General features: G+C 59.0%; 2 protein-coding genes across 12 annotated transcripts; one reads left to right on the top strand and one right to left on the bottom strand.

The window, feature by feature from the left end:
• Window positions 1-143: 143 nt before the first annotated feature.
• LOC149858568 (vacuolar fusion protein MON1 homolog B-like) lies at window positions 144-17,396 on the bottom strand. 6 transcript variants are annotated; one of them, XM_090058956.1, is made up of 7 exons: window positions 17,284-17,396; window positions 9,973-10,191; window positions 8,045-8,098; window positions 6,903-7,175; window positions 4,765-6,208; window positions 2,253-2,400; window positions 144-1,320 (listed from the first exon to the last, which is right to left on the bottom strand). In XM_090058956.1, exons 3-7 carry the CDS (start codon window positions 8,076-8,078, stop codon window positions 1,102-1,104), a joined length of 2,118 nt encoding a protein of 705 aa, XP_089915082.1. In that variant the 5' UTR covers window positions 8,079-8,098; window positions 9,973-10,191; window positions 17,284-17,396; the 3' UTR covers window positions 144-1,101. The 6 variants fall into 6 exon arrangements, with proteins under 6 accessions (XP_089915082.1, XP_089915084.1, XP_089915085.1 ...); XM_090058958.1 differs by having other exon boundaries at window positions 10,015-10,191; XM_090058959.1 differs by lacking the exon at window positions 17,284-17,396 and having other exon boundaries at window positions 9,925-9,989.
• On the top strand, window positions 12,555-25,244 carry PTPN18 (protein tyrosine phosphatase non-receptor type 18). 6 transcript variants are annotated; one of them, XM_090058963.1, is made up of 17 exons: window positions 12,561-12,745; window positions 14,088-14,196; window positions 15,242-15,318; window positions 15,413-15,508; window positions 15,619-15,657; window positions 15,772-15,840; window positions 16,603-16,665; window positions 17,254-17,396; window positions 17,655-17,721; window positions 17,869-17,946; window positions 18,134-18,223; window positions 22,261-22,334; window positions 23,375-23,607; window positions 23,949-24,019; window positions 24,257-24,284; window positions 24,610-24,708; window positions 25,108-25,243. In XM_090058963.1, the coding sequence occupies exons 1-17, from the start codon at window positions 12,662-12,664 to the stop codon at window positions 25,173-25,175; spliced, it is 1,488 nt and encodes a 495-aa protein (XP_089915089.1). In that variant the 5' UTR covers window positions 12,561-12,661; the 3' UTR covers window positions 25,176-25,243. The 6 variants fall into 6 exon arrangements, 5 of the variants coding, with proteins under 5 accessions (XP_089915091.1, XP_089915090.1, XP_089915093.1 ...); XM_090058965.1 differs by lacking the exon at window positions 22,261-22,334 and having other exon boundaries at window positions 12,555-12,745; window positions 17,889-17,946; window positions 18,115-18,223; XM_090058964.1 differs by lacking the exon at window positions 22,261-22,334 and having other exon boundaries at window positions 12,555-12,745; window positions 17,889-17,946; window positions 18,112-18,223.
• The last annotated feature ends 36 nt before the right edge of the window (window positions 25,245-25,280 follow it).

Here is a 25,280-nt window from a genome sequence, read left to right as displayed (position 1 = left end):
CTCAAAACAACTCAATTTGGATTTTTTTTTCCTTTTTAATAGGATATTTGGATTCTCAGTACACCAGTCTGACCCAAAGGAAACCCCGGCATGATATGCCATGCATGGAAATCTACTCCCCCCCTGTCCCACCCTACCCTACCAACACCAGCCCAAAGCAAGGGATAGGAGGGGAAGAGCTGCCAGGGCTCCCAGGAGGGAGACATGAGCAATGGAAGTAAAAAGGGGGACAAAAAACATCCAAGGGAGACTGCCTCAGCCACGCTGGCAGTCCTTAGGGGATTCAAGTGCAGTTTAGAGGCCAGTAGTTTGCATGTGCAAAGGATTCTGGGCTGTCCAACCCCCACCCCCCTGCCCCAGGCCAGGGACACAAGTGCAAAAGACGAACAGACACCTGGATGCCAGGGAGGGGGATGTGTGTGGGGAGGGTGGTAACAAACACAGGGTGGAGCCAGGGTGTGTTGGAGAAACCAAAGTCATTCTAGTTTCTTCCAAGAGGTGGCTGCATTTCTGGCCTCAAAAGCAGCAGGGAGCCCCAAACTCACTGGCAAGGGGGAGGTGGGGTGACTGGCCTACCCACACTGGTAGGGTAGGCCACACACTGGGTGGGGGACACACCAAAACCACAGGCTCCACTGGTTAAACACCCATTTAGAAGGACCTGGAGGATGCTAGGAAGAAGGAGGAATGCCCCCCAATCCCTCTGAAGCAGAGGGAGGGAAAAATGCCTCATGGCCCCATGTTTAAGAAACCCATGGCTAACTTGGTGCCCAAGGAAACATGGAAAGATGACAAACTTGTTTTTCTCACCACTGTCACCCCCCACCACCAGGCCAGGGCAAAATAAACACCCTGCAAATGCCTGATACCCCCACCACCCTGATACCCTGGCTCCAGGCCTAGCCATTCCCCTCCCCTCCAGCCTGTACAATAAATAACACAGGTCACTGTGGCATGGAAGGAATTTCTCCTCAAGACAAGTTGAACTCCCCTCTAGAAGAGGACAGGGGCCCTAAAATTAGCTACTTGACCCCAAAATACAGGGTGGAGGGGGGTGTTACTCTCCCCTAGCACCCCCTCTCCCAAAGCTGTGTGAGAGGCCTAGAGCCCAGAGAAGAAGCCGTTCTCGGCCCCATCAGGCCGGGCTGCCTTAGCGCCCTTGGCGGGGTGAGGTGTGGTGGAGTACTTGGGCGGGTAGCGGATAAAGAGCCGGTCCTCCTCCTTCTTGATCCAGCGCAGCAGCTTGGTGAGGATGTTGATAGCACCTGCCTTGGTCACCAGTGGGCTGAAGCAGGTGTAGAGCTCAAACTTGCTGGTGACCTGCGGGGTAGGAAGGATGGAGAATGAATAGCTACGCCCATCTGCTTTGAAGTGAGGTGTGTTAACAACCTACTGATTATGAACACGATCTCCCAGAAAATCATAGGAAATGGCACAAAGAGCCTGCTCTGAGATTATGAGTGTTAACTCTGAAACCTACTGACAACATACATGACCTGCCAGGGAATTGTGAGAAAAGACACCAAATGGCAGTGGAATTTACTCTGTAACCTAATGACAACCTCATTGGGCAGGTAATCACAGAGAAAGGCACAAAACCCCTTTCAATGGGACAGGTGTTGACTCTAGAACCTACTAACAGAAACCCAGCCTGTCACAGAAAAAGGTACAACAAACACATTTCCATGGCTCTAAAACCTACTGGTAACAACCCAATCTGTCAAGAAATAAGTGACAAAAGCAAGGAGAACTTATTTCAACAGGGCTTCTGTTGACTCTAAAACCTACTGAGAGCAACCATGCTGATCAATTACACAGAACAGCACACAAAAACTCATCTCTAGGAGATGTATGTTTAACTCTGAAACCTACCAACATCAACAAGACAAAGAAATGCACAAGCAACTCTTTCAGTGACTCTGAAACCCACTGACAACTGCCCGGCCTGCCAGGAAGTCATGCAGAAAAATAGTGAGAACCTGTTTCAAGGGGACATATGTCAATTCTGAAACCTACTGACAGCAACCACCCCATCAGGAAATCAAAAAGAAAAGCAGGATCCATTTCAGTGAAACACCTATTGACTCAGAAACCTACTGATAGCAACTAGCCTGCCAGAAACCAGTGAAAAAGACAAAATTAATGTACCTCCAGGAAGATGAGGGTTAACCCCGAGACCTATCAATGACCCAAACGCCAAACAATTCTTCCCATTGCTTTCTCAGATGCCCTCTTAGACCTCACCCACTCACCCAGGCCAGCAGCGTTTCCCTCTCAGCCACATGGTAGATGAGGCGCAGGGGCCGTGAGGAGCTGTGGATGCGGCTGTGTAAGTAGTGGTAGAGGTCAAACAGGCGGTACCGCTCCTCCTCACTGGAGTAGGGCTCCTCTAGCTCTGGGCTGCAGGAGTCAGAGGGTGTCAGAGCCCCTGGGAGAAACCAACCTCCCAGCCACATGATCCCCCCGCCTATAACCTGGTTCCAGATGGGACCTTAGAGCAGGGGAGGTCAGACACTGGTAGCCTGGACACCTGTGGTCCCCCCACAGAGCTAGCACTAGCCTGAGGCCTAAGAGGTAAGAGCAGGAGCCGGAACCCAGGATGCCTGGATTCCCTCCTAGTGCTGCTACAGGACTGGAATCTAGTGAGCAAGAATGGAAGAAGGAGACTGGAAGCCCCAATGCCTAGGTTCTCCTTCAAAAGGGGAGTGGAGGCTGGAGGGTGAGAGCAGGGTGCTGGGAGACCAGATGCCTGGGTTCTTCAGGAGGGGAGCGGAGGCTGAGAACCCAGATGCCTGGGTGGAAACATGCCAATCCCCTTCCAGCTCTGGGAGGGGATTGGCATCAGGGTAAGAAACAGGGGCCCAGATGCCTGGGCTCTCTGGGAGACAAGGGGATCTAGAGAGGAGTAAAGAGAGAGAGGGGAACCCAGACACTTGGGTTCTCTCCCAGCTCTCCCCAACTGGCATCTCAGGGTGGGGTTTAGAGCAGAGGGCGCCAGGAGCCCAGACACCTCGGTTGTCTGGGAGAAGAGTGTGGTCTGGAGGAAGGGGCCCAGATACCTAGCTTCTAAGCCTTCTAGACTCCCAAGTCACCATCCTAGGCCTCAGTTTTCCCAGTTCATATCACACTCCTCCGCGGGGGTAGTCAAGGCTAGATCTCTGACAACAAATGGAGACCTCCCCACCCCAGGCCCCATGGGGTGCTCATGACCCTGTTTTATTCAGAACTGTAATCAAATCAAGCTGGCTTAGTGCCAGGGCAAGGACAGAGCACACCTGTTCATTCATCCAGCTGGCAGATCCCACATCCCACCAGGACTGGGGGGAAAACCAGGCATCCAGGCTCCCAGCACCTCCCTTTCTATTCCCTCCAGTGCCCTCCAAGAGCTGGAAGAGAACCCAGGTATCCAGGCTCCCCAACTCTAACCCACCAGGCCCCACAATCCTCCCAAAGCCAGGAGAGAATGTAGGCATCCAGGTTCCCCTGCTCTAATCCACCAGGTGCTGCCACCCCCCACCCCTGCCACAGTCATCGTTCTTAGGGAGCTGGTAGCCAGGAAACTTGGGTCCCTCCCACCCTCAGCTGCCATAAGATTCCATACTGGGAGCTCCCCAATGCCACCTCCACCCCCGCCACCCAAGTTCCCTCATTCCCTGAAGAACTGGAATAGTTGGCGATAGCTCTTAGAGAGCTAGAAGCCAAGACACCTGGCTCACTCCATCCCCAGTTCCCCCACAACCCCAGTTCGTCAGATAATGGGGGGAAACTGAAGCAGCTGGAGGTAGTTCTTCGAGTAGGGAGCTAGGACTCCTGGGTCCTTCACATCCCCAGCTTCCCCCCGACACCCATACTGCAAGCTCCCCACCCCCAAATGCAGTTTTTGTTCCCTGACAGCCAGGATACCTGGGTCCCTCCCACCCCCACCTCTCCCCAGCATCCATATTGGTAGCCTCCCAGTACCCCCCACCCCCCAGTTCATCAGCGAACTGGAGAAACTGAGGCAGCAAGGCAGGCCCTACAAGGAGAGCCTATGAGACCTGAACCTGTTCAGCCTCCACAAAAGGTTGAGAGGGGCTCTGGTAGTCATCTATAAACTGACCATGGGGGACCAGCAGGCAATGGGAGAGTCCCTGTTCCCCCAAGCACTACCAGGAGTAACAAGGAATAATGGCCATAAGTTGATGGAGAGTAGATTCAGGCTAGATATCAGGAGGCACTGCTTCACTGTCAGGGCAGCTAGGATCTGGAACCAACTTCCAAGGGAAGTGGTGCTGGCTCCTACCCTGGGAGTCTTCAAAAGGAGGCTAGGTAAACATCTAGCAGGGGTCGTTTGACCCCAGCATTCTTTCCTGCTCATGGCAGGGGGTCGACTTGGTGATCCGCTCAGGTCCCTTCAGACCCTACCAACTATGAAACTATGAGGCAGCTGGAGGTCATTCTTGGGGCCTAGGGGGTTAGGAGCCAGGACATCTAGGTCCCTCCCATCCCCAGCTACCCCTACTCTCCATACTGGGAGTTCCCCAGTGCCCCCCAAAACCCCGATTCAATAGGGAACTGGAGAAAATAAGACAGCTGATGGTAGATCCCAGTGGGCAAGGAGCCAGGACACTTGGGTCCCTCCCACCCCCAGTTGCCCCCAGCTTCCATACTGGGAGCTCCCTAGTCTCCCTACAATCCCCAGTACATTAGGGAACAAGGGTACTTCTTGAGGAATGGGAAGCTAGGAACCCAGACATCTAGGTCCCACCCCCCCATCCTAGTTACCTGGTGAACTGGGGCAGCTGGCGGTAGTTGTCAGGGATGTCAAGGGGCTTGTAGATGAAGTGGCGCAACTCAGGCAGCCCTATGGCGCCCACCCCATAGGCAGGCGTCCGCAGTGCCCCCACTAGGCCAGGCAGGCAGCCGTGGGCCCGCAGCCCTTCCTCAATGCGGCGGCGGCAGGCAGCGGCCGCATAGAAGGCCTCACGGTCGGTGGACAGCAGGGCCAGGCATACACGGCCCTCAGTCTCCAGCCGTGCCACATAGGCATAGAAATAGCCATCAGGGTTGAAGCGGGGCAGACACACAGGCGTCCACATCTCACCTGCTTGCCCACCCGCACTCGCCCCCACCAGGTTCAGCAGTAGCTGCAGGTCACTGGGGTGCAGACGACACTCCTCCAGCACTGCTCGCTCCTGTGCTGCAGCCACCAGCTGCAGCTGCCCCGGGGGCGCCCCCCGACCACGGGGACCTTCCCTTGGCCGCCCCAGATGAGAATCTAGCCGCAGGGGTCCTGGCTGTAAGCCCTCCCTAGGAGCCCCTGACTGAGGATCCTGCCTTGGGGGCCTTGGCTGAGAGCCCTCCCTAGGATCCCCCAGCTGAGAATCCTGCCTTTGTAACCCAAGCTGAAAACCCTCTCTAGGTACCCCCAGCTGAGAGCCCTCATTCACTTCCGCCTGCTTGGACACCTCCTGTTGATCCCCTTCTCTTTGCACCCCAAGCTGAGGCTCCTCCCTCAGCACCCCCTGCTGGACCCTCTCCTCTGGGGCACCCTGCTGAGCCCCCTTGCTGAGTCCCGCCTCCTGAACCCCCTCACTCAGCACTCCCACTTGGAGCCCTTCCCTAGGCACCCCCTGTTGAGGCTTCTCCTTCAGCTCCCCCTCCCTAGGTATCCCCTGTTGAGACTCCTCCCTAGACCCCTGTTGGACCCCCTCTCTCAGCTCCCCCTCCCTAGACCCCTCATGTAGAACTAGCTGTCTATGCCCCTCCTGTTGAATCCTTCCCTCCTTGTCCTGCCCTGCCTGCCTCTCCATCACCCCCTGTCCCCCCTTGCCCTCTACCATTCCAGTCTCCCCCCAACCAGGCCCAGCCAGCAGCAGAGAGAGGACGAGATTGGGGGCAGTGGCCTTTTGAAGCAGGGCACCAAGAGCATCACGGAGGCTGGGGGCCAGGGGCAGGCAGCGCACAGCACCTAGCAGGAAGCCAGCATCGCTCTCCAACTGGCCCAGCAGCCCATCCAGCAGGCGCTCTGAACCAGCCAACAGGCGCCGCAAGTCATAGCCCTGGCGGCGCTGGAAGAGGCGGGCGATGGCACTACGTGTCAGCACACTCAGGATCTGCCCATGCACGGCCAGCAGCTCCCGGCGCAGCTGCCCCTCCGACTGTCGCGTGCGTGACACCGACACCAGCACTAGTGGGCCCTGCTGCTCAAACACCAGTTTCCGGTCCTCTGTGGAAAGGCAGAGACATAGATTTGCCCCAGCTGGATCAAGGCCTTTCACTGCCCCAAGAGCCATCCAGGGGACAGGATCAAGGCCCTTGAGTCTCAGAGACCCGATCAAGGCCCTCAGCCCCCTCCCCAAGAACCACCCAGGCAGGGTCCCAGGGGACAGGATTGGGGCCTTTCAGGTCTCTGGGGACAGGATCAGGGCCCTCAGCCCCCTCCACAAGAGCCAGCCAGGGTCTAGAGGACAGGATTGGTTCCCCCAAGCTAGACACCCAAGGTTCTGGGGATGAGCTCAGGGTCTCTCAGGTTCCAAGGACAGGACTGGGGCCCTCAGTTTCCTCCCCCACACCAGCCAGCCAGCCAGGGTCACAGGGACAGGATTGGGGCCCCTTCTTGTCCCCTGCCCTGCTGGCCCCACCCTGCTCCCCCTCTCCCACTCCCTCCATCAATGCCCCTCCAGCCTCCGTACCTGTCACCACACTGCCCCACCCTTCCCGGGGCCCCCCACCCCATACCCTACCCTACTCCCACCTCAGTGACCCCAGCCCAGTGCCTCCTACCCTGCTCCCCATCCCATACCACACACCCCCAGTGCCCCCTGTCCCCCAGTCCATATACCACACACCACCCTAGTGCTCCCAGTGCACCCAGACCAGACTCCAGTCCGGTGTCCTCTACCCTGCCCCCCAGCCAATACCAGAGCAGATGGAGCGGATGGCATCATGGCCACTCTCTACGAAGGAGACAAGGGCTGTCATGACACCCATGGTGGCCGAGAGTGCCTCCTCGCTGCCATAGCGTGAGTAGATGGGCTTCCCCGCCTCACTCAACACAAACACGTGTTTGCGCCGTGCCCGCCAGCCTGGGCCCCCAGCCTCCTCCACCCCACGAGAGGCTCCAGAGCAGGGGCTGGGGCTGGGAATGGAGCCAGGAGCTGCTTCCTCCAGGCCAGCACTCAGTTCCTCAGGACCTGTGTGGGGGAGAAAGAGAGACATGTGAGGGGGGACCCAGGCAGGCTTCCTGCCCACTGCTCTAAAAAACCAGGCCCCACTGCCATCTCAGGGTAGGGGAAGAAGCCAGGTGTCTGGGCTTCCAACCTCCACCTGCCCTAAGTAACCAGACCTGATCTGAGAGAGAACCCAGTCATCCGGGCTCCCAGTCGCCCTGTTCTCACCCCCCAAGGCCCCACTTCCCTCCTAAAGAATCCAGGCTCCCAGCACCCTTCCCCAGCACTGTAAGTAGCCAGACCCCATTCTCATCACAGATCCAGGAGAGAACCTGGATAGCCATCCCACCAGGCTCCACTCCCCAGAGTGGAGAGACAACCCAGGTATCCAGGCTCCCAGTACCCCCTGCTCCTAGTGGGAAATGAGGTCTGGTTAGTTGGAACAAGAAAGAGAACATCGGAGTCCAGGCTCCCAGGCCTCATTCCTATTACAGAGCAGGGAGAGAACTCAGGCATTTGGGTTCCAAATCCCAGCTCTAGGTAGTTGGGCCCCATTTCCATCTCAGAGCAGGGAGGGAACCCAGGTGTCTAGGAAGCCAGCCCACCAGGCCCTGCTCCTTTCCCCAAGTGCAGACAGTACCCAGGTGTCTGGGTTCCCAACTCCCATGCCTGCTGGGACCCACCAGACCCAAACTGAAAAAGAACCCAGGCTCCCAGCCCCAACTCTCCCCCAGAGGAGAAAGAGACCCCAGGTGTCTAGGCTGGTAAAAGTCCCCCGCACCAGAGTGTCTCCCCCAGACAGCCCTGCTCCCCCACATGGCAAGCTCCTGCCCCTGCCACCACCCCAGGGTCCTGCTTCCTCCCCCCACCTCCCCATGGGAGCAGAGCCTCACCTAGGGTTGGGGCCATCTCCTCCCCTGTTGCCATTCCCACATGCCAGGCAGCACCTGTGGAAGAGACAGAGGGTGGTGCTTAGTCCCAGGCTCTGCAGAGAACCCATGCATCCTTGCTCCCAGCCCATCCTACTCTCACCCCCTAGCTGTCCCTCCCCTCTCAGAGAAACCAGGCATCAGGGCAGGGCAAGAAGGAGATGGCTGGACCGGCCCGCCCACATGGCAGTGGTCTCAGTCACAGGGTAAATGCTGTCCCAGGGCCCCACTTCCTGTCCCAAACCACATCACCACCAGGGAAGCCTATCAGGGGTAGGTGGACATTATATGTGGCTGTTCCCACCTCAGAGCTGATTGCATCTTGACCATCCTCCAGCAGGGTTGTTTTCAGATGTTTGCTAGCTACTGTGCCCCAGAGCTGGCTGCAACTCAGCCTTCCCTGCACAGCGTTATATTCAGCTGTTCCCCAGATGCTCCACCCCAGAGCTGACTGCAGTCTCTGCATATAGTGTTACACTCAGCCTGTTCTACCCCAGAGCTGGCCACATCTCAGTCCTCCCATCCAGTGCTATACTCAGACTTTCCCCAGATACAGAACCCCAGAGCTGGCTGCAACTCAGCTCTCCCTCTACAGCATGTCTGCTATTCCCCAGCAGCTCCACCTCAGAACTGGTTACAACCTTACACTGGGTGCAGCCTCTGTATAGTGTTATACTTGAGCTGTTTCACCCCAGAGCTAGCTGCAACTTGATGCAGCCTGTATCTGTGGCATTATACTCAGCTGTTCCACCCAAGAGCTGCATGCATCTCGGTGCTGGGCAAGGCATTATACTCAGCTGCACCATCCCAGAGATGGCCACATCTTAACACCAAAGAAGCCCTCCTAGTGCCAAGGCTAATCTAGTGCTTTCTTCTGTTTTAGAGTCCCTAAAGGGAGGGCAGAGATGCAGCCAGCTCTGGGGTGGGGCAGTTGCAGAATGGCCAAGTATAACAGTACATAAGAAGGGACCCCTCAACACCACAATGCAATCAGCTCTGGAACTGTGGTGGCTGCAGACTGCTGAGTATAACAGCACATGAGGAAGCTGAGATGTAGCCGGTTCTGGGATGCAGCAGCTGGGAAATGACCAAATATAACATGGCATGGAGAAGGCTAAGATGTACCTAGCTCTGGAGTGGGAAGGCTGGGAATAGCCAAGTATAACACTGCATAAGGAGGGACCCAATGCCAGGATGCAGCCCGCTCTGGGGTTATGGCGGTTGTGCAAAACAGTATATGGGGGAGGCAGACATGCAGCCAGCTTTGGGCTGGAACAGCCAAGTATAACACCCAGCACTGAGATGCAGCCAGCTCTGCGGTGGAGAGACTGGGGAATAGCCAAGTAGAACATCGCACCCAGAAGGCTGAGATACATCCAGCTCTGGGGTGGGGTCCAGCTGACAGCCCTTACAGCCTACCACCACCAGTCCCTGCCCCCCAAAAGACCAGGGGAAGGCAGACCCCCTCCACTATAGGACCACATGGATATGCCCCACACCCCACATCCTTCTGCCATCCTGGGGGAACCACAGTTACCCTCCCCCCCAGTAAGCCCCTCCCATATCATCATCACTGGGATTCCCTCCCCGGGGCGGGTCTCCCATTATATCACTCCCGAGGTAACCACCAGCCCCTACACCTTCTTTCCCTACCTAGTGCCTGGGATACACCCGCAACTCAGTCACTACCTGGGCTCCCCTTAAATTAGCAGTGCTTCCCTGCCCAGGGGGTCCCCCCTTGCATCGCCCTCGGGCCCCCCAACCCCCACGTGACCCTCCCACAGAAGCTGCCCTCCCATCCCAACATGACCCCGGGGTACCGTCCACGTGGGTCACTCCCTTACGTCAGTCCCTGGTCCCCCCTCGCCACGTGACCCTGTCCCTCACCCTACCCCGGCTCCAGCCTCCCAGGCAGCACTTCCGGGTCCACTCACAGGCAGCAACAGCGAGCCGAGGGGGCGCGCCGCGGCGCCCAGAGCCAATCAGGCGCGCCGAACCAGAAGGGGCGGGGCTTGAGCAGCGCCGTGGCCAATGGAGGAGCAGGGGGGGCGTACCGGGCGGCGGCCAATGGTGGACGTCTCGGTCCCCTCAGCTCCCAGCCAATCGAAAGTCTGGGCCCAGAGGAGGAAGCCAATGGGGAGGAGGTGGAGCGTGACGGCGCCAGCTGACCCCTGAGCTGCGCGGTAACGTCATCCTGTCACGGTGTTGTGTTGTCACTTGTGTTCCTAGCCCCCTAGCTCTTGTCTCTACCCTTCCCCCCTCTTTGTGACGTTGCTGTGGCACGTGATGGCATCACCCGCCCCACCCCCATACGCTACCCTGTACCATCACCCGTGGCCCCGTGACATCACTCTCTGGACTGTGCCCCCACCCCCGGGAGGGCCTCTTGACCACGCCACGTGGCCTTGTAGGGTCATCATCGCACATCATGACATCATGGGGACACCTTGGAGTGGGGCCGTAAAGTGGCAGCACGGTGACATCATTGCCTGACCCCCCACCCCCCGCACCGACCAGCAGGGTCATGTCCCCACTGTTGCTATGACAACAACAGGCCTTGGTGGCCCTGGGTGGCTGCACCCCCCACATAAGAAGGCCCCTGTCCTGTGAGCGACTGAGACGCCCCCTCCCTTTCTGACCCCTGCAGAGAGAGAACCCAGGCATCCAGGCTCCCAGCCCCTCTGCTCCCACTCCCACCCCCAGCCCCGCTCTTCTCTTGGAGAACCGAAGTATCCAGGCTTCCAGTGCCACCCCTCCCCCCTCATATATGTCACCCTCTCATTCATCTCTTTCCAGTTCCTCCCTGCAGACTCAGGGCCCCGTGACCTCCCCACAGGCTGGGGTGGAGGAGCAGGTTCACCGTTTCCAACCTACCCTGAACCCCTCCCCCAGCACCCCAGGTTTCCCCAGCTGCCCCAGAGCTGGCTGCACTTGGCCTCCTGCAGTCACTGTTCAAGTAGGGAGAGGGGTGGACTGCTACAAGATGTGGCCTGCTCTGAGGTGGGGCAGCAAGGGAACCAAGTAGGGAGAGCTGCTCTAGGACCAAGATACACCCAGCTGTGTGGTGGATTGGCTTGCACACAGCTGCATTTAAGGCCATGTAGCCAGGGCTCATCTGGGACTGGGTTGTGGCCAGCTCTGAGGTGAGGTAGGTGGGAATGGCTGAGTGGTACGAAGGAAAGGAAGCAATGCAACCAGCTCTGGAGTGGAGCAGAAAAGAACAGCCAAATATAACAGGACACAAGGAAAGCCTAGATGCAGCCAGCTCTGGGGTCAAGTAGCTGGGGAGCAGCTCAGTATAAAAGGGTACAGGGAAGGTCTAGATGCAGCCAGCTCTGGGGCCATGTAGCTGGGAATGGCTGTGTATAACAGTGCAAAGGGAAGGCTGAGTTATACCCAGTGTTGGAGTGGAACAGCTGGGTAATGGCTGAGAACAACAGGACATAGGGGAGGCTAAGATGTGGCCAGCTCTGGGGTGGAGCAGATGAGAAACAGCTGAGTATAACATATAGGGAGATGCAGTCAGGGGTGGCATGGCTGGGGAGCAGTTGAGTATAACAGGGCACAGGGAGGGCCAAGATGCAGCCAGTTCTGGAGTGGAGCAACTGGGAATGGCTGACTATAACAGTGCAAGGGGAAGTCTGAGATGCAGCCTGCTCTGAGGTGGGGCAACTGGGAAATGGCCAAGTATAACATTGCCTGAGCAGGGCCACCTACAGCCAAGATGCAACTAGCTCTGAAAGAGATCAGCCGCAGTGAACAGCATGTAGGGAGGGGTGGTCTGCTACTGAGATGCAGCCAGCTCTGGGGTGGAACAGTGGGAAGAACCTGAGCATAACACGGAAGGCCGAGATGCAGCCAGCTTTGGGGTGGAATAGCTGAGGAGTAGCTGTGTATAATGCATACAGAGATGCAGGCAGCTCGGGGTAGAGAAGCTGGAAAAGCAACTGATTATCACAGCACACCTGGAGGCTTAGAGGCAGCCAACTCTGGGGTGGAACAGATAAGAATGACTGAATATAACCCTGCATTGGGAAGGCTGAGATCAGCCCAGGGCTGGAACAGCTGGGGAATGGCCAAGTATAACAGAGAAGGCCTAGATGCAGCCAGCTCTGGGGTTGGGCCTGCTAGCCTTGCAGAATATGATATATGGGGAGATGCAGCCAGCACTGGGGTGGAACTGATGGCAACAGCCAAATATAACACTACATGGTGAAGGCCAAGATGCAGCCAGCTCTAGGTTGGAACAGCTGGGGAACAGCAGTATATGGGGAAACTTAGCCAGGTCTGGGTGAGGGGCAGCTGGGGACTGGTCCAGTATAACAGGGCACAGGGAAGGCTGAAATGCACCTAGCTCTAAGGTGGGGCAGCTTGATGTCGGGGGGGGGGGGGGGGAGGTGAGTGACACCCCCCTCTTCCACCCGCCCAGACACCAGGGATCCCGCCCTCCTGGCAGGCCGCCAGGCCCTGCTCAGGGCCCATCCCAGCAGGGCGGGGAGCAGGACTTCCTCATCGCTGTGCTGGGCGTCTGCTGGTCTGTCCATCTGTCCAGGCAGCCCCAGAGCCTCCCCCACTCCAGCCATGGCCTCCCCTGTGGGGCCTCTCCAGGCTTTCCTGCAGTGTCGGGTGCGCCCTGATCCTGGACTGCTCGAAAAGGAGTTCCAGGTGAGGTAAAAGGGTGGGAGGGGGAGGGGGAGGTGCTGGGAACCTGGGACACCTGGGTTCCCAATCTGCTCTAGGGGGCGTTCTGTCTCCAGATGGAGGTTCTGCTAGGTTAGAGCTAGAGGGTTGGGAGACTAAGTACCTGCATTTCCCAGGAGATGATTAGGGGCTGGAGGGTGCAAGCAGAGGGACTGGGAGCTCAGATATCTCTCCCTACTCTAAGGGGAGTGGGGTTTGGGGAGGTGAGAGCTATGCTCCACCTAAGGTGCAGCCCAGCAGAACACTAGAGGATGCTGGGCTGTGTGTATGGGGGGAGGGGGGCACTATACTCAGCTGCTGCATTTAGCTCGGGAGTGGGGCATCTCAGCACATATTAGCCTTCCTATTGGGATGTTATATGCAGCTGTTCCATCCCAGCACAGGCTGCATCTTGGCCTTCCCACTGCCCTGTTATACTTGGCTGTTTCCCAGCCATGCCACCCCAGAGCTGGCTGCATCTCCAGGCAAGCACTGCCCCACGGGCTCCCATGCCTTTTTTTTTTTTTGCACCGGTCCTGGAAGCACTGGAATACCAGGTCAATGCATGGAGTGGATGGAGCACGCTCCGGTTCATGCCAAGCCAGGGCTTCAAGACCAAGCCCAAGGCCCCCTGGAAACCAGGGAGAGGTCACAGCTGAGGCCATTGCAGGGAGAACACAACACACAGCCCAGCCCCCCGCTCTCAGTTGTGTATTTGCAGCCTGCCAGGGACTCAGGCATCCGGGCACACAACCTCCAACCCCATTCTTACTTTCTAGCCCCAACAAAGAATCCGGGCTCCCATCCCCGCTGCTCTCATCCCCCAGGCTCCCAGAGAACCCAGGCATCCCAGTTCTCCACCTCTGTGCCCATAGGTGGCAGAAAGCAGCAGGGGTTCCCACCCCTTATGCAAATATATCCACTGGCTCCTCCCATATGTAAAATAGACCTCCAGGCCACACACCCCTTGTGCAGATACCCCCCTTATCAGCACCTGCCCTGTAACCTGCAGAACAATGGCTGCCTTTGTGTCAGGGATGCAGCCATCTCTGGGGTAGAGCCCAGGGGTGGGGAGAATGGGGAAGGCATGGGAGCCTGGATTTTTTCCCTGCTCTGGGAGGGCAATGGGGGCTGTGGAGGGGGGTGATGTGTGGTGATATACCCAACTTTTCCATCATAGAGCTGGTTGCATTTCCCTAGACATTATATTCAGCCATTCCCCAGCTGTTCCACCTCAGAGCTGGGCGCACCTTGAGCCTGGCTACCCTGCCCCATTAACCCTATCTACTCCAGAGCCTGCTAACTACTCTCCTTCTCCCCGCCGCAGGAGATCAAGGAGCAGGCCTGGGCCTTCCGGCAGCAAGCAGGATACAGCACAGATGCCGGCGCTGCACGGGACAACATCAGAAAGAACCGCTACAAGGACATCCTGCCCTGTGAGTGACAGGGGGACCCAGGCATCTAGGCTGGGGTCCAACTCCCCCTCAGAGGAGGGGCTGTGTGTTATAGGTAGCTGTTCCCCAGGGCTCTGCCTCAGAGCTGGCTGGCTGCCTCAGAGCCAGGCCAGCTGTTCCACCTCAGTGCTGACATTTCAGTCTTCCTCATGTTGGGTTATATATACTCAGCGATTCCCATCTGTTCCACTCCAGAGCTGGCTATATCTTGGGCCTCCCAGTGCTATGTTTTACTCAGCCGGTTCCACCACAGAGCTGGCTGCCTCTCAGCCTCCCCATGTGTTGTTTTACTCAGCTGTCTCTAGCCATTCCACCCCAGGGCTGGCTGCATCTCAGCACCAAGCAAGCTTTTCCCATGGAGCATTATACTCAGCTGTTCCCTAGCCATCCCACCCCCAGAGCTGGCTGTCTTTTGTCCCTCCCCGTGCTGTGTTGTTATACTCAGCTAGTTCAACCTGTCCCACTCCAGAGCTGGTCACAGCTTGGCCTCTCCATGTGCTGTTATACTTGGCTGTTACCCAGCTGCTCTACCCCAGATCTGGGCGCACATGGAGTGTTATACTCAGCAGTCCCAGGCCACCCCATCCCAGAGTCAGCCACATCTTAGTCTTCCCTGGGCTGTGTTTTACTTGGCTGTTCCCATCAGTTCCACCCCAGAGCTAGCTGCCTGTCAGCCTCCCCATGAGTTGTTATACTGCATCTTGACACCAAGCAAGATCTTCCCGTGGCTGAGTATAATACTCAGCCATTCCCAGCTACTCCCATTCCAGAGCTAGCTGTGTTATACTGAGTCATTCCCATCTGCTCACACCGAGAGCTGGCTGCATCTTCACATCCCCCTGTACTGTTATACTTGTCCATCCTCCCCCACCCCACCTTGGAGCTGCCTGCATTTCAGTCTTTGCTGGGCTTTTATACTTGGCTGTTCCCAGCTGTGCCACTCCAGAGCTGCCACCTCTTGACCTCCCCATATGCCTCACGGTGCCCCAGAAATGGGCGTACTCACCCCTCTGTCCTTCACCCCCAGATGACCAGACACGGGTGGTGCTGACACTGGTGACAGAGGAGGGGCAGGGCGATTACATCAACGCCAACTTCATCAAGGTACCCCTGGGGCTGGGAGGGAGGCAGATGGGGGCAAGAGGGAGGGGCTGGAGAGCAGGAGAAAGTCATTCTATCCCCCATCTATCCCCAACAGGGGGCTGGGACCCAGAGGTGCTACATTGCTACACAGGGGCCACTGCCCCACACCCTGCTGGACTTCTGGAGGATGGTGTGGCAGTATCGGGTGAAGGTAGTGGGACCGGGACACCTAGGTTCTCTGGGAGGCAAGTGGGGCCTAGTGGGTAAAAGAGTGGGGGCTGGAAGCCTGGATTCTACCCACTGCTGTTCCTTCCTCTCCAGGTGATCATCATGGCCTGCCGAGAAGTAGAGATGGGCCGGGTGAGTTGTGGGGGCTCTGGGGAGATCCCCTGCCTCCCTCCCCCTGCTCTCCCTCTTCTCTGAGGGGTTAGGGGAGAATCTCCCCTCTCCTGGTGACTGATGTTCCCCTCACAGAAAAAGTGTGAGCGCTACTGGCCTCTGGAGAATGAGCCACTGCAGCTGGGACCCTTCTGCATCACCCAGGTACTCCCTAGCCATTTCCTGTCCAAATAGTGCCCTTCCCCTGAGCCAGCCACCTCTCAGCCTTCTTAGCGTGGCCTTATACTCAGCTGTTCCCCAGTGCTTCACCAGAGGGCTGGCTACATCTCAGCACCAGCAGGCCCTTGTTATACTCAGCCACTCCACCCCAGAGCTGGACATATCTCAGTCCCCTTTAAGTGTTGTTATAGTCAGCTGTTCCCCCATTTTCTGGCCCAGAGGCAGCTGCATCTCTGTACCAGGCAAGCTGTTATACTGAGCTGTTCACCAGCCCCTTTGACCCAGAGCTGGCTGCATCTCGGCCCTCTTGGAGTGGTATTATACTCAGCTGCTCCCAGCTGTTCCACCCCAGAGCTGGAGCCTCGGCACCAGCAGGCTCTTGTTATACTCAGGGATTCCCCAGTGGTTCCACCCCAGAGCCAGCTGCATCTTAGCCCTCCTTATGTTCTGTTATATTTGGCTATTTCCCAACTGCCCCACTCAGAGCTGGCTGCATCTCAGCCCTCTTGGAGTGGCATTATGCTCAGCTGTCCCACAGCCTCTCTCCCAAGAGCTGACTGTATTTCAGACCTCCAAATGCAATGTTACACTCAGCCATACCCCAGCTACACCATCCTAGGGTTGGACACATCTTAGCCTTCTCTAAATGGCATTATACTCGGCCATTACCTAGCCATTCCACCCCAGAGCTGGCTGCATCTCCCCATTCCTTCCCCCATCTCATATCTGTTCCTGTCTCCCCTCCAGACCCAGGAGCAGCAGTTGAATCCAGACATCGTGACTCGGTTCCTCTGCATCACCTTCCAGAAGGTCCCTGCCTTTCCCTCCAGCCAGCATTCTTGGGGGGAGGGGAAACGACACTGTGATAGCTGTAATACCCCAGGGGGGCAACAAGGGTCTTACAGGTCTGGGGGGAAGGGGGTCTGGTAGTGGGCACTGGTCGAGCTGTAATACCCCACAGCAGGGAGCCACAGTATTGCCAACTCTCATGATTTTTGGCATTGTTCTTCAAGTCTACACTTAAGGAATGTGAAAAACGAGCTCTTTCTTTTTATGTATATATGTGTGTGTAAGTGTAATAATAAGAAAGAGTTCATTTATCATATTCCTGAAGCATGGACTTGAAGAACAATGTAAAAAATCATGAGAGTTCGTAATATGGGGGAGAGGGCAGCAGGGGAGGGGGCAACTGGAAATCCAGTGTGGGGCACTGGGCTGGTAATAGCCCCAGGAGCGGCAGGAGGGCCCTACACAGGGCAGGAGGGGGGCCGAGAGGGGGCGCTTTACTCGCTGGCTACAGTAGGCGCCACCGGGGGCGCTGTGGTGCCGGGAGCACTCCAGCTATAGCACAACCCGCGGCCGCCAGAGGCCGCTGAGTGTTCACCTTCCTCCCCGCAGGAGTCGCGGCGGGTGACGCATGCGCAGTACCTGGCTTGGCCTGACCGTGGCATCCCCGACAGCTGCGGCCCGCTACGGGCGCTGGTGGAGCGCATGCGGAGTGAGCAGGGCGCGGACCCGTCCCCGCTCTGCGTCCACTGCAGGTGGGGGTGGGGCCTCAGGATGGGGCGGGGCTTTTTTAGGAAGAGGGCGGGAATGAGCGGGGCTTGGTAGAGCGGGACTTGGTACAAGGCAGAAGTGGGCATGCCTTCGGGGTGGGGCCTAATGAGGGACAAGGGGGCTGTGGGCAGGATCGGGAGGGCGGGGCTAGGCTGTGCAGGCGGGGCGGGGCTTGGTGGGGGGCGGAGCAGGTAGATGTTGTTTGGTGGAAGGGGCGGGGCTCAGGTGTCTGTGTACCATAGCGCGGGCTGCGGCCGGACTGGGGTGATCTGCGCGGCGGAACTGGTTCGAGACTTGCTGGTGCAACGGGTGAGTGCGCATGTCTGGGTGTCAGCACGTGTACATGTGACCCCTTGCAGCGCACACGTGTGCCTGCCTGCCTGCATGTGCACGTGTATGCCAGGTGCCTAGGTTCTCCTTTTTCCACCTTCACTCTCCCGTGCCTCTTTTCACCAGAGGATCCCCCCGAATTTCAGCCTCTTCAACCTTGTCCTGGAGATACGGAAGCAGCGCCCGGCGGCCGTGCAGACCCTGGTGAGCCTCCACCCCCACACTCATCCCCTCCCCTTCCTGCCCCCCTCCAGCTCCCACAGCCCCTTGCCCCCTGGCCTGATCCCACAACCCCCCCAATCCTTCCTGCTTCTTAGCCCCCACACCCTCTCCTGCCCCCCCCCCCCCCCCCCCAACCTCACCTCCTAGCAGCACACGTCCACCCGTGCAGGAGCAGTACGAATTCCTGCACCGCACTGTGGCCGAGATGTTCCAGGCAGCACTGGCTGATGACCCGACTGGCTACGAGAACCTCAAGGAGGTGAGACAGGGACCCAGGTGCCTGGGAAGAGGGGACAGGCCTAGGGGACACACATGTAAGGAACCTGGGCATCTAGAACGCGCATACACGTACGTGCGCTGAACCCAGGCATTGGGGGGACAAAAACACATGTGCACAAGTAAGCCAGGCTTCCAGGACACACATGCGTGTGTGAGGAAGCCAGGCATCGGGGACACACACACACACGCGGGCGGACGGACGGACGCACGCACGCGGGCGGACGGACGGACGCACGCACGCACGCGGGCGGACGGACGGACGCACGCACGCGGACGGCGGGCGGACGGACGGACGCACGCACGCGGGCGGACGGACGGACGCACGCGGGCGGACGGACGGACGCACGCGGGCGGACGGACGCACGCACGCGGGCGGACGGACGGACGCACGCACGCGGGCGGACGGACGGACGCACGCGGGCGGGCGGACGGACGCGCGGGCGGGCGGACGGACGGACGCGGGCGGACGGACGCGGGCGGGGCGGACGGACGCACGCGGGCGGACGGACGCGGGCGGACGGACGCACGCGGGCGGACGGACGGACGCGGGCGGACGGACGGACGCGGGGGCGGGCGGACGGACGCGGGCGGGCGGACGGACGGACGCGGGACGGCGGGCGGGCGGACGGACGGACGCGGGCGGACGGCGGACGCACGCGGGCGGACGGACGGACGCGGGCGGGACGGACGGACGGGCACGCGCGGGCGGACGGACGGACGCACGCGGGCGGGACGGACGGACGCGGGCGGACGGCGGGCACGCGGGGGACGGACGGACGCACGGGGCGGACGGACGCACGGACGCGGGCGGACGCACGGACGCGGACGGACGGACGCACGGACGCGGACGGACGGACGCACGGACGCGGACGGACGCACGCGGGCGGACGGACGCGGACGGGCACGCGGGCGGACGGACGCACGCGGGCGGACGGGCGGACGGACGCGGGCGGACGCACGCGGGCGGACGCACGCGGACGGACGGCACGCGGGCGGACGGACGCGGACGGACGCACGCGGGCGGACGGACGCGGACGGACGCACGCGGGCGGACGGACGCGGGCGGACGCACGCGGGCGGACGGGCGGACGCACGCGGGCGGACGCACGCGGGCGGACGGGCGGACGCACGCGGGCGGACGGGCGCGCACGGGCGGACGGGCGGACACGGACGGACGCACACGCGGACGCACACGGACGGACGCACACGGACGGACGCACACGGACGGACGCACACGCGGACGCACACGGACGGACGCACACGCGGACGCACACAGACGGACGCACACGCGGACGCACACGGACACACACGAAAAACCTAGGCATCCGGGACGGACATGCACATGAGGAACCCAGGCATCTAGGGGACACACACGTGAGGAACTGAGGCATCTGGGATGCGCGCACACACGAGGAACCCAGGCATCTAGTGGGGCAAAAACACAAGGAACTCAGGCATCCAGGACACACGCCTGGGTTCCTTGTGTGCGCACATGTGCATCTGGGAGACGCACACGTACGCACGAGAGATCCAGGCGACGAACACACGTGTGAGGAACCCAGGCATCCAGGAAATAAACACATGCGCAAGAAACCCAGGCAGTGAAGACAAACGCAGACATGAGAAACCCAGGAATTTGAGACGTGCGTGCACAAGGAACCCAGGCATCTAGGAGACACGCATGGAACCCAGGCATCTGGGACACATACATGACAAACCCAGGCATTCAGGGAACAGAAACACACATGAGGAACCCAGGCTTCCAGGATGCTTTCCCCTCCCCCCCAAGGAACCCAGGCATATCCGGGATGGACACATGCAAGGAATCTAGCGATCTGGGGACACACATGAGGAACCCAGGCATCTGGGACACACGCACATGGAATCCAGGCATTCAGGACACACGCACGCGCACACACACGCGTACCCCAGGCTTATCTAGGACACAGACACATGAGGAACCCAGACATATCCGGGACATGGGTACACATGTGCGCAAGGAACCCACGCATCCAGGGGAAGGACATGCATGCAAGGAACCCAGGCTTCCACATATCTGCGCACGAGGAACCCAGGCATAGGGGACACACACACACACACACACACACACACACACACACACACACACACACACACACACACACACACACACACACACACACACACACACACACACACACACACCCCCCCCCCCCCCCAGAAACCCAGCACGCGCGCACACGAGAAATCCACGGTGCGCACACGCACAAGAAATCTGGGACGCGCGCACAAACATGCACACGCACGAGAAATCCAGGACACGTGCACACACACGACGAATCCGGGATGCACACACATAGAATTCGGGGTGCACACACGGAATCCGGGGCGCGCGCACACACACACACGGAATCCGGGGCATGCGCGCACACACACAGTCCGGGACGCACGCGTGCAAGGAACCTGGGACACACACACACGGAACCTGGGACGGGGACACACACATACGCGAGGAACCCGGGACACACACACAAGGAACCCGGTGGGGGGGGACCACACGCAGACAAGGAACCCGGGCATATGGGACACAAGTATGCACACGTATGGAACCCAGGCATTCAGGATGCACATAAACACACACAGACATGAGGAACACAAGCATGCACACGTAAGGAGCCCAGGCATTCGGGACACACACACACACACACACACACACACACGAAATCCAGGCATCCATGACACACACACGAGGAACCCCGGCACCCAGGAGACACACACACACACACGAGGAACCCAGGCATATCCAGGACACACACACACGTGCCCACAAAAGAAACCTAGGTATCCGGGACATACACACACGAGGAACCCAGGCACTGGGGGGACGGACACACGGACGCAAAGAAACCAGGCACTGGGGATGCACACACACAAAACAGAGCCCAAGCGTCCAGGACACATAGAACCCAGGCATCCTGGACGTGTACACACACACGAGGAACCCAGGCATTTGGAGGACACACACGAGGAACCCAGATTCTGGGATATGTATGCGTACACACACACATACAAGGAACCCAGGCATCTGGGACACACGTGCACATGAGGGACCCAGGTATCTGGGAAGCATGGCTACATACACATGCATGCGCATGCATATGGGGTCTGGGTGTCTCCCCTCGCTTGTCAGTGATCCCAGGCCCAGAAACAATGGCACTCAGGCATCATGTGAGCAAGGCAGGAAACATGGGCTACAGGTAGGGGAAGCACAACAAATAGAGACAGATGGGAGGCAGGGGCAGTTGCGGGGGTGGGGGGCAGCCAGGAGGGATGGGGGTGGGGATGGAGGGAGGTGTCCCACACCCTATCCATCTGCCCTCTTCTCCTGCACCCTTATGTCTCATTCTCTGCATCTATCCAGCTGTGCATCAGTCCATTCCATCTATTCCCATCCCCAGGCATCCTCTATCACCATCTAGCTATTCTATCCCTCCAGCAGGGGGCTGAACCCAATGATCTGTGAGGTCTCTTCCAGCCCCTAACAATCTATGAATCCCTCCACCACCATCCACCCCCAATCCCCAACTCTCCTGTATTGCTATCTATGCCTCCACCATTTCAATCCATCCCCAAAACCCCTCTCTCTATCCATCACTCCTCCATTCTGTCCAAACATCTATTCATTCCTCTATCCATCCACGCACACACCCCCAACCCTGATCCGTCTCTATTCATCCATTCCCAAGCCCCCTCTTTTCATCAGTCCATTCCCCCATCCATCCTCTGACGCATCGATGAATACAGAAGGCATGAGATGTGCATGTAAGAGTGGAGAGACTGACAGATGGAGTGATGGGATGGGATGGGTGGGGAGGGTGCCAGGTGCCCTGGCCCAGGCCCTGCCCCCCACTCTGGGTTGAGCAACTTCCTGGCAGAGGAAGCGAAACCAGGGCGGGGCTGGAGGTGGGGCTTCTGGGAGGAGGTGGGGCCTGCCACCCCCTCCCCCACAGCCCCAGCTACCACCACTACTACCTGCAGAACCGGCTGCCACTGTACGACGACGCCGTCGCCATTCGGCACCCCCCAGCTCCACCCCGCACCCACGTGCTTCGGTGAGTGCAGGATCCCTGTGTCTGGGCTTGGGCCCTGCCCCTGCCCCTGCCCCACCCAGAGAACCCAGGCGTCCAGGCCCCACCCCTCTCATCACCAGCCTGTTCCCACCCCAGAGAACCCAGGCATCCTAGCTCCCAGCCCATCATGCTTGCATCCCGTAGCCCCCACTCACCTTTCAGAGCACCCAAGTATTCCAGCCTAGCCCCTGACCCCACCCCTACCCTCACAAACAACCCAAGCATCCGGGCTCCCAGCTCTCCCTCCTCTCACCACCCCAAGCCTCTGCCCCCCCACACACACACTGTCACCCTATAGGCCTCACTTCCCCTTTCAGAGCTGGGAGAGAACCCAGGCATCCGGGTACCCACCCCTCACCCTAGCATGGCTGATCTAACCTGATCAAGAATCAAATCCAGAGGAATCCCAGATTCCTTGGGGAGGGGGAAAAGGGATGGTATATTTTACCCAGAAGCAGGTGTTATCCCATGGGATCCTTCCTTTGTGGATATGGCCAGCTCTGGGGCAGAGTCAGTGGGGAATGGATAAGCATAGCAGCACAGAGTGGGGAGGATTAAATACAGCCAGCCCTGGGGCAGAAAAGCTGAGCCATCATGTAACATTAGAGGGCTGAAATGCAGCCAGCTCTGGGCTGGAGCAGGTGGGAATGGCCAGCTAGAACTGCACAAAGGAGGTCTGAAGTGCACACAGATTTACTTAGCTCTGGCGTGGGATGACTAGGTTAACAGCCTAGTATAGCACTCAAGGAGATAAGCCCAGCTAGGAGGCAGAACAGCCACACAGACAAGCAGCTGAGCTACACCCAGCTCTAGGGTGGTACTATTGAATAGAACAGCATACGGGGGAAGGTAAATGCAGCCAGCCAGCAGCACAGCTGAATGTAACAGCACGAGATGCACTCAGGTCTGGGGTAGAACCACTGGGAAACAGCCAAGTAAAACGGCAAGGGAAATGTGCCCTGATCTGGGGTGCATCATCCCATTTCAGTGCCCCCATCTCTCCCCCTCTGTCTTCTCCACAGGAGCATCTCAGTGCCAGCTGAACCATCACCTCCCGAGCGGCCACCCAAGATGAATGACACCTATGCTGTGGTCAACAAGATGCGGGGGCGTGCGGGTGGGGCAGCCCCTTCCCGCCCCCCCCCAGCCCTAGAGCCCAGTGCCTTCCAAGCCAGCTGCTCCTTGCCAGGCAGCCCGGTGCGACGGTCTAGCCCCGCCCCTGAGTATGCCCAGCTCAGCCCCCTTCCTGCCACAGGTAACAGACCCAGACATTTGTGAAGGAGGGTGGGGGACCCAGAAGTCTCATATTCAGGACCTAGGTATCCAGGTCAAGGGGGTGGGGTACCCAGGTGTCCATGGCAGGGGAGGGGATGGGATAGACCCAGGCACCCAGTGTCAGGTACAGAGGCATGGGGTAACTCAAGCATCTAAGGCCTGGAGGCTTGGGAGAGACTGATGACCTAGGCATCCAAGGTCAAGACCCAGGTGTCCAGAAGAATGGGGAACCCAGCATCTGGGAAAGGTGGGAGGTGGACCCACATGCCTGGTGCTGGGACACAAGCCACCAGGGAGCTCTGACCCACTGTCCGCTCACAGGTGACTCCAGCCCTCGTGGCTGCCCCTCCCCAGCACGTGGAGCCCCACCATCACATGGCCTCAGCACCCTGGTGAGTGACCTCCAGGACCCTCCACCCCCAAGGGTGACCCAGCATCTGGGGTGGGGAAGTCAGGGACCCAGGTATCCAGGGAAAGGGTTAGGGGAGAATCAGGGACCCCAGCAAACCCCACTGGAGATAGCCTAGACCCCCAGATTCTTTCCCAGCTCAGAAGGGGGTGTGGGGTGCTTTCTGGGGACCTAGACTCCTAGCTTCTGTTGCTTAGCTTATCTTTCCTTGTCTCTCCAGGGCTTCAACTCATCTCCTGCTTGGAGGGGTGAGTGTTTTGCGGGAGGGGAGACTTACTCCAGCGGGACCCAGACATCTGGGGTGGAAGGGTGGTGGGGGAGTAGTTGGGGACCCAAGCATACGGGGCGTTGAATTGGGGACCCAGGCATTTGGGAGGAGAAATCAGTGACCCAAGTTTGCAGGGTTGGAAACCCAGACGTCCAAGGGAGAGGGTTGGAGCTGGGACGCAGGCAGCCAGAGTAGGGGTGTGGGGATCAGAAATCAAGGACCCGGCGTCCATGGGTTGCAGCCGAGCACATGGGGTCAGCAACTATACTCATTGCTGGCTACTCCCACTCTGCCCTCCCTTACAGGCTCAGGCCCCACCCAGCCTGCCTCCACTGAGGACTATGAGGATCTGAGCAATGAGGGCCCCCAGAGGGGCTCCAGCCCTGCCCCTCCCACCGCCCTCGGTAGGAACACAGCTGCGGGGTTGGGGACACAGACCCAGGCATCAAAGCCATGATAGAACAGATGATTGGGGGGGGGGGGGGTTGGGGGAAGGGAAGCTGGGGACCCTGGCACCCAGGCCTCTGGAAACAAGCTAGGGATCCAGGGCAGAAATTATGGGGAGCCAGGGAACCAGTCCTCCAGGATGGGGGGGCAGAAGTCAGGCACACAGGTGACCAAGGGGTGAGCTGGGAACCCAGGTGTCCAGGGGGGTGGGGAGAATTCTGGAACCCAGCCATGGGGGTGGGGGGGTGCAGAAATCAGGAACCCAGGCATCCAAGGGGGCCTGAAGATCAGGGACCCAGGTTTCTTTAAGGGGGGGCCTTTCCCCCCCTTACCTCAACTTTCTCACTCAACTCCAGGTTTTAACTTCCGTGTGGGGAAGCCAAGGGGGCCACGGCCACCTCCTGCTGAATGGACGCGGCTGTGAGGGGGAGGAGGGGACACCCCTGCAGGCCAGGAGTGTAGTTCCCCCTCACACACACAGGCCCCCCAGGATATCTGGGTTCTCTTCAGCTCTGTAGGGGGCCCAAAT

Source organism: Crocodylus siamensis, chromosome 8, assembly GCF_052110815.1.
Source record: "Crocodylus siamensis isolate JL-2025a chromosome 8, ASM5211081v1, whole genome shotgun sequence".
Taxonomy (NCBI): domain Eukaryota; kingdom Metazoa; phylum Chordata; order Crocodylia; family Crocodylidae; genus Crocodylus; species Crocodylus siamensis.
The sequence above is the reverse complement of the archived record's forward strand: the minus strand, read 5'-3'. Positions and strand labels throughout refer to the sequence as shown.

What these genes read in the sequence shown, in the direction of transcription:
- LOC149858568 (XM_090058956.1), bottom strand. Translation starts at nt 8,078, where the DNA reads ATGGCAACAGGGGAGGAGATGGCCCCAACCCTAG. An exon ending in GGAGATGGCCCCAACCCTAG is followed by an intron (nt 7,176 to 8,044) that starts GTGAGGCTCTGC and finishes TCCCCCACACAG; the next exon opens with GTCCTGAGGAACTGAGTGCT. An exon ending in CAGCTGCCCCAGTTCACCAG is followed by an intron (nt 2,401 to 4,764) that starts GTAACTAGGATG and finishes TGACTCCTGCAG; the next exon opens with CCCAGAGCTAGAGGAGCCCT.
- PTPN18 (XM_090058963.1), top strand. Translation starts at nt 12,662, where the DNA reads ATGGCCTCCCCTGTGGGGCCTCTCCAGGCTTTCCTGCAGTGTCGGGTG. An exon ending in CGGCGGCCGTGCAGACCCTG is followed by an intron (nt 17,947 to 18,133) that starts GTGAGCCTCCAC and finishes CCACCCGTGCAG; the next exon opens with GAGCAGTACGAATTCCTGCA. An exon ending in CTCATCTCCTGCTTGGAGGG is followed by an intron (nt 24,285 to 24,609) that starts GTGAGTGTTTTG and finishes CCTCCCTTACAG; the next exon opens with GCTCAGGCCCCACCCAGCCT.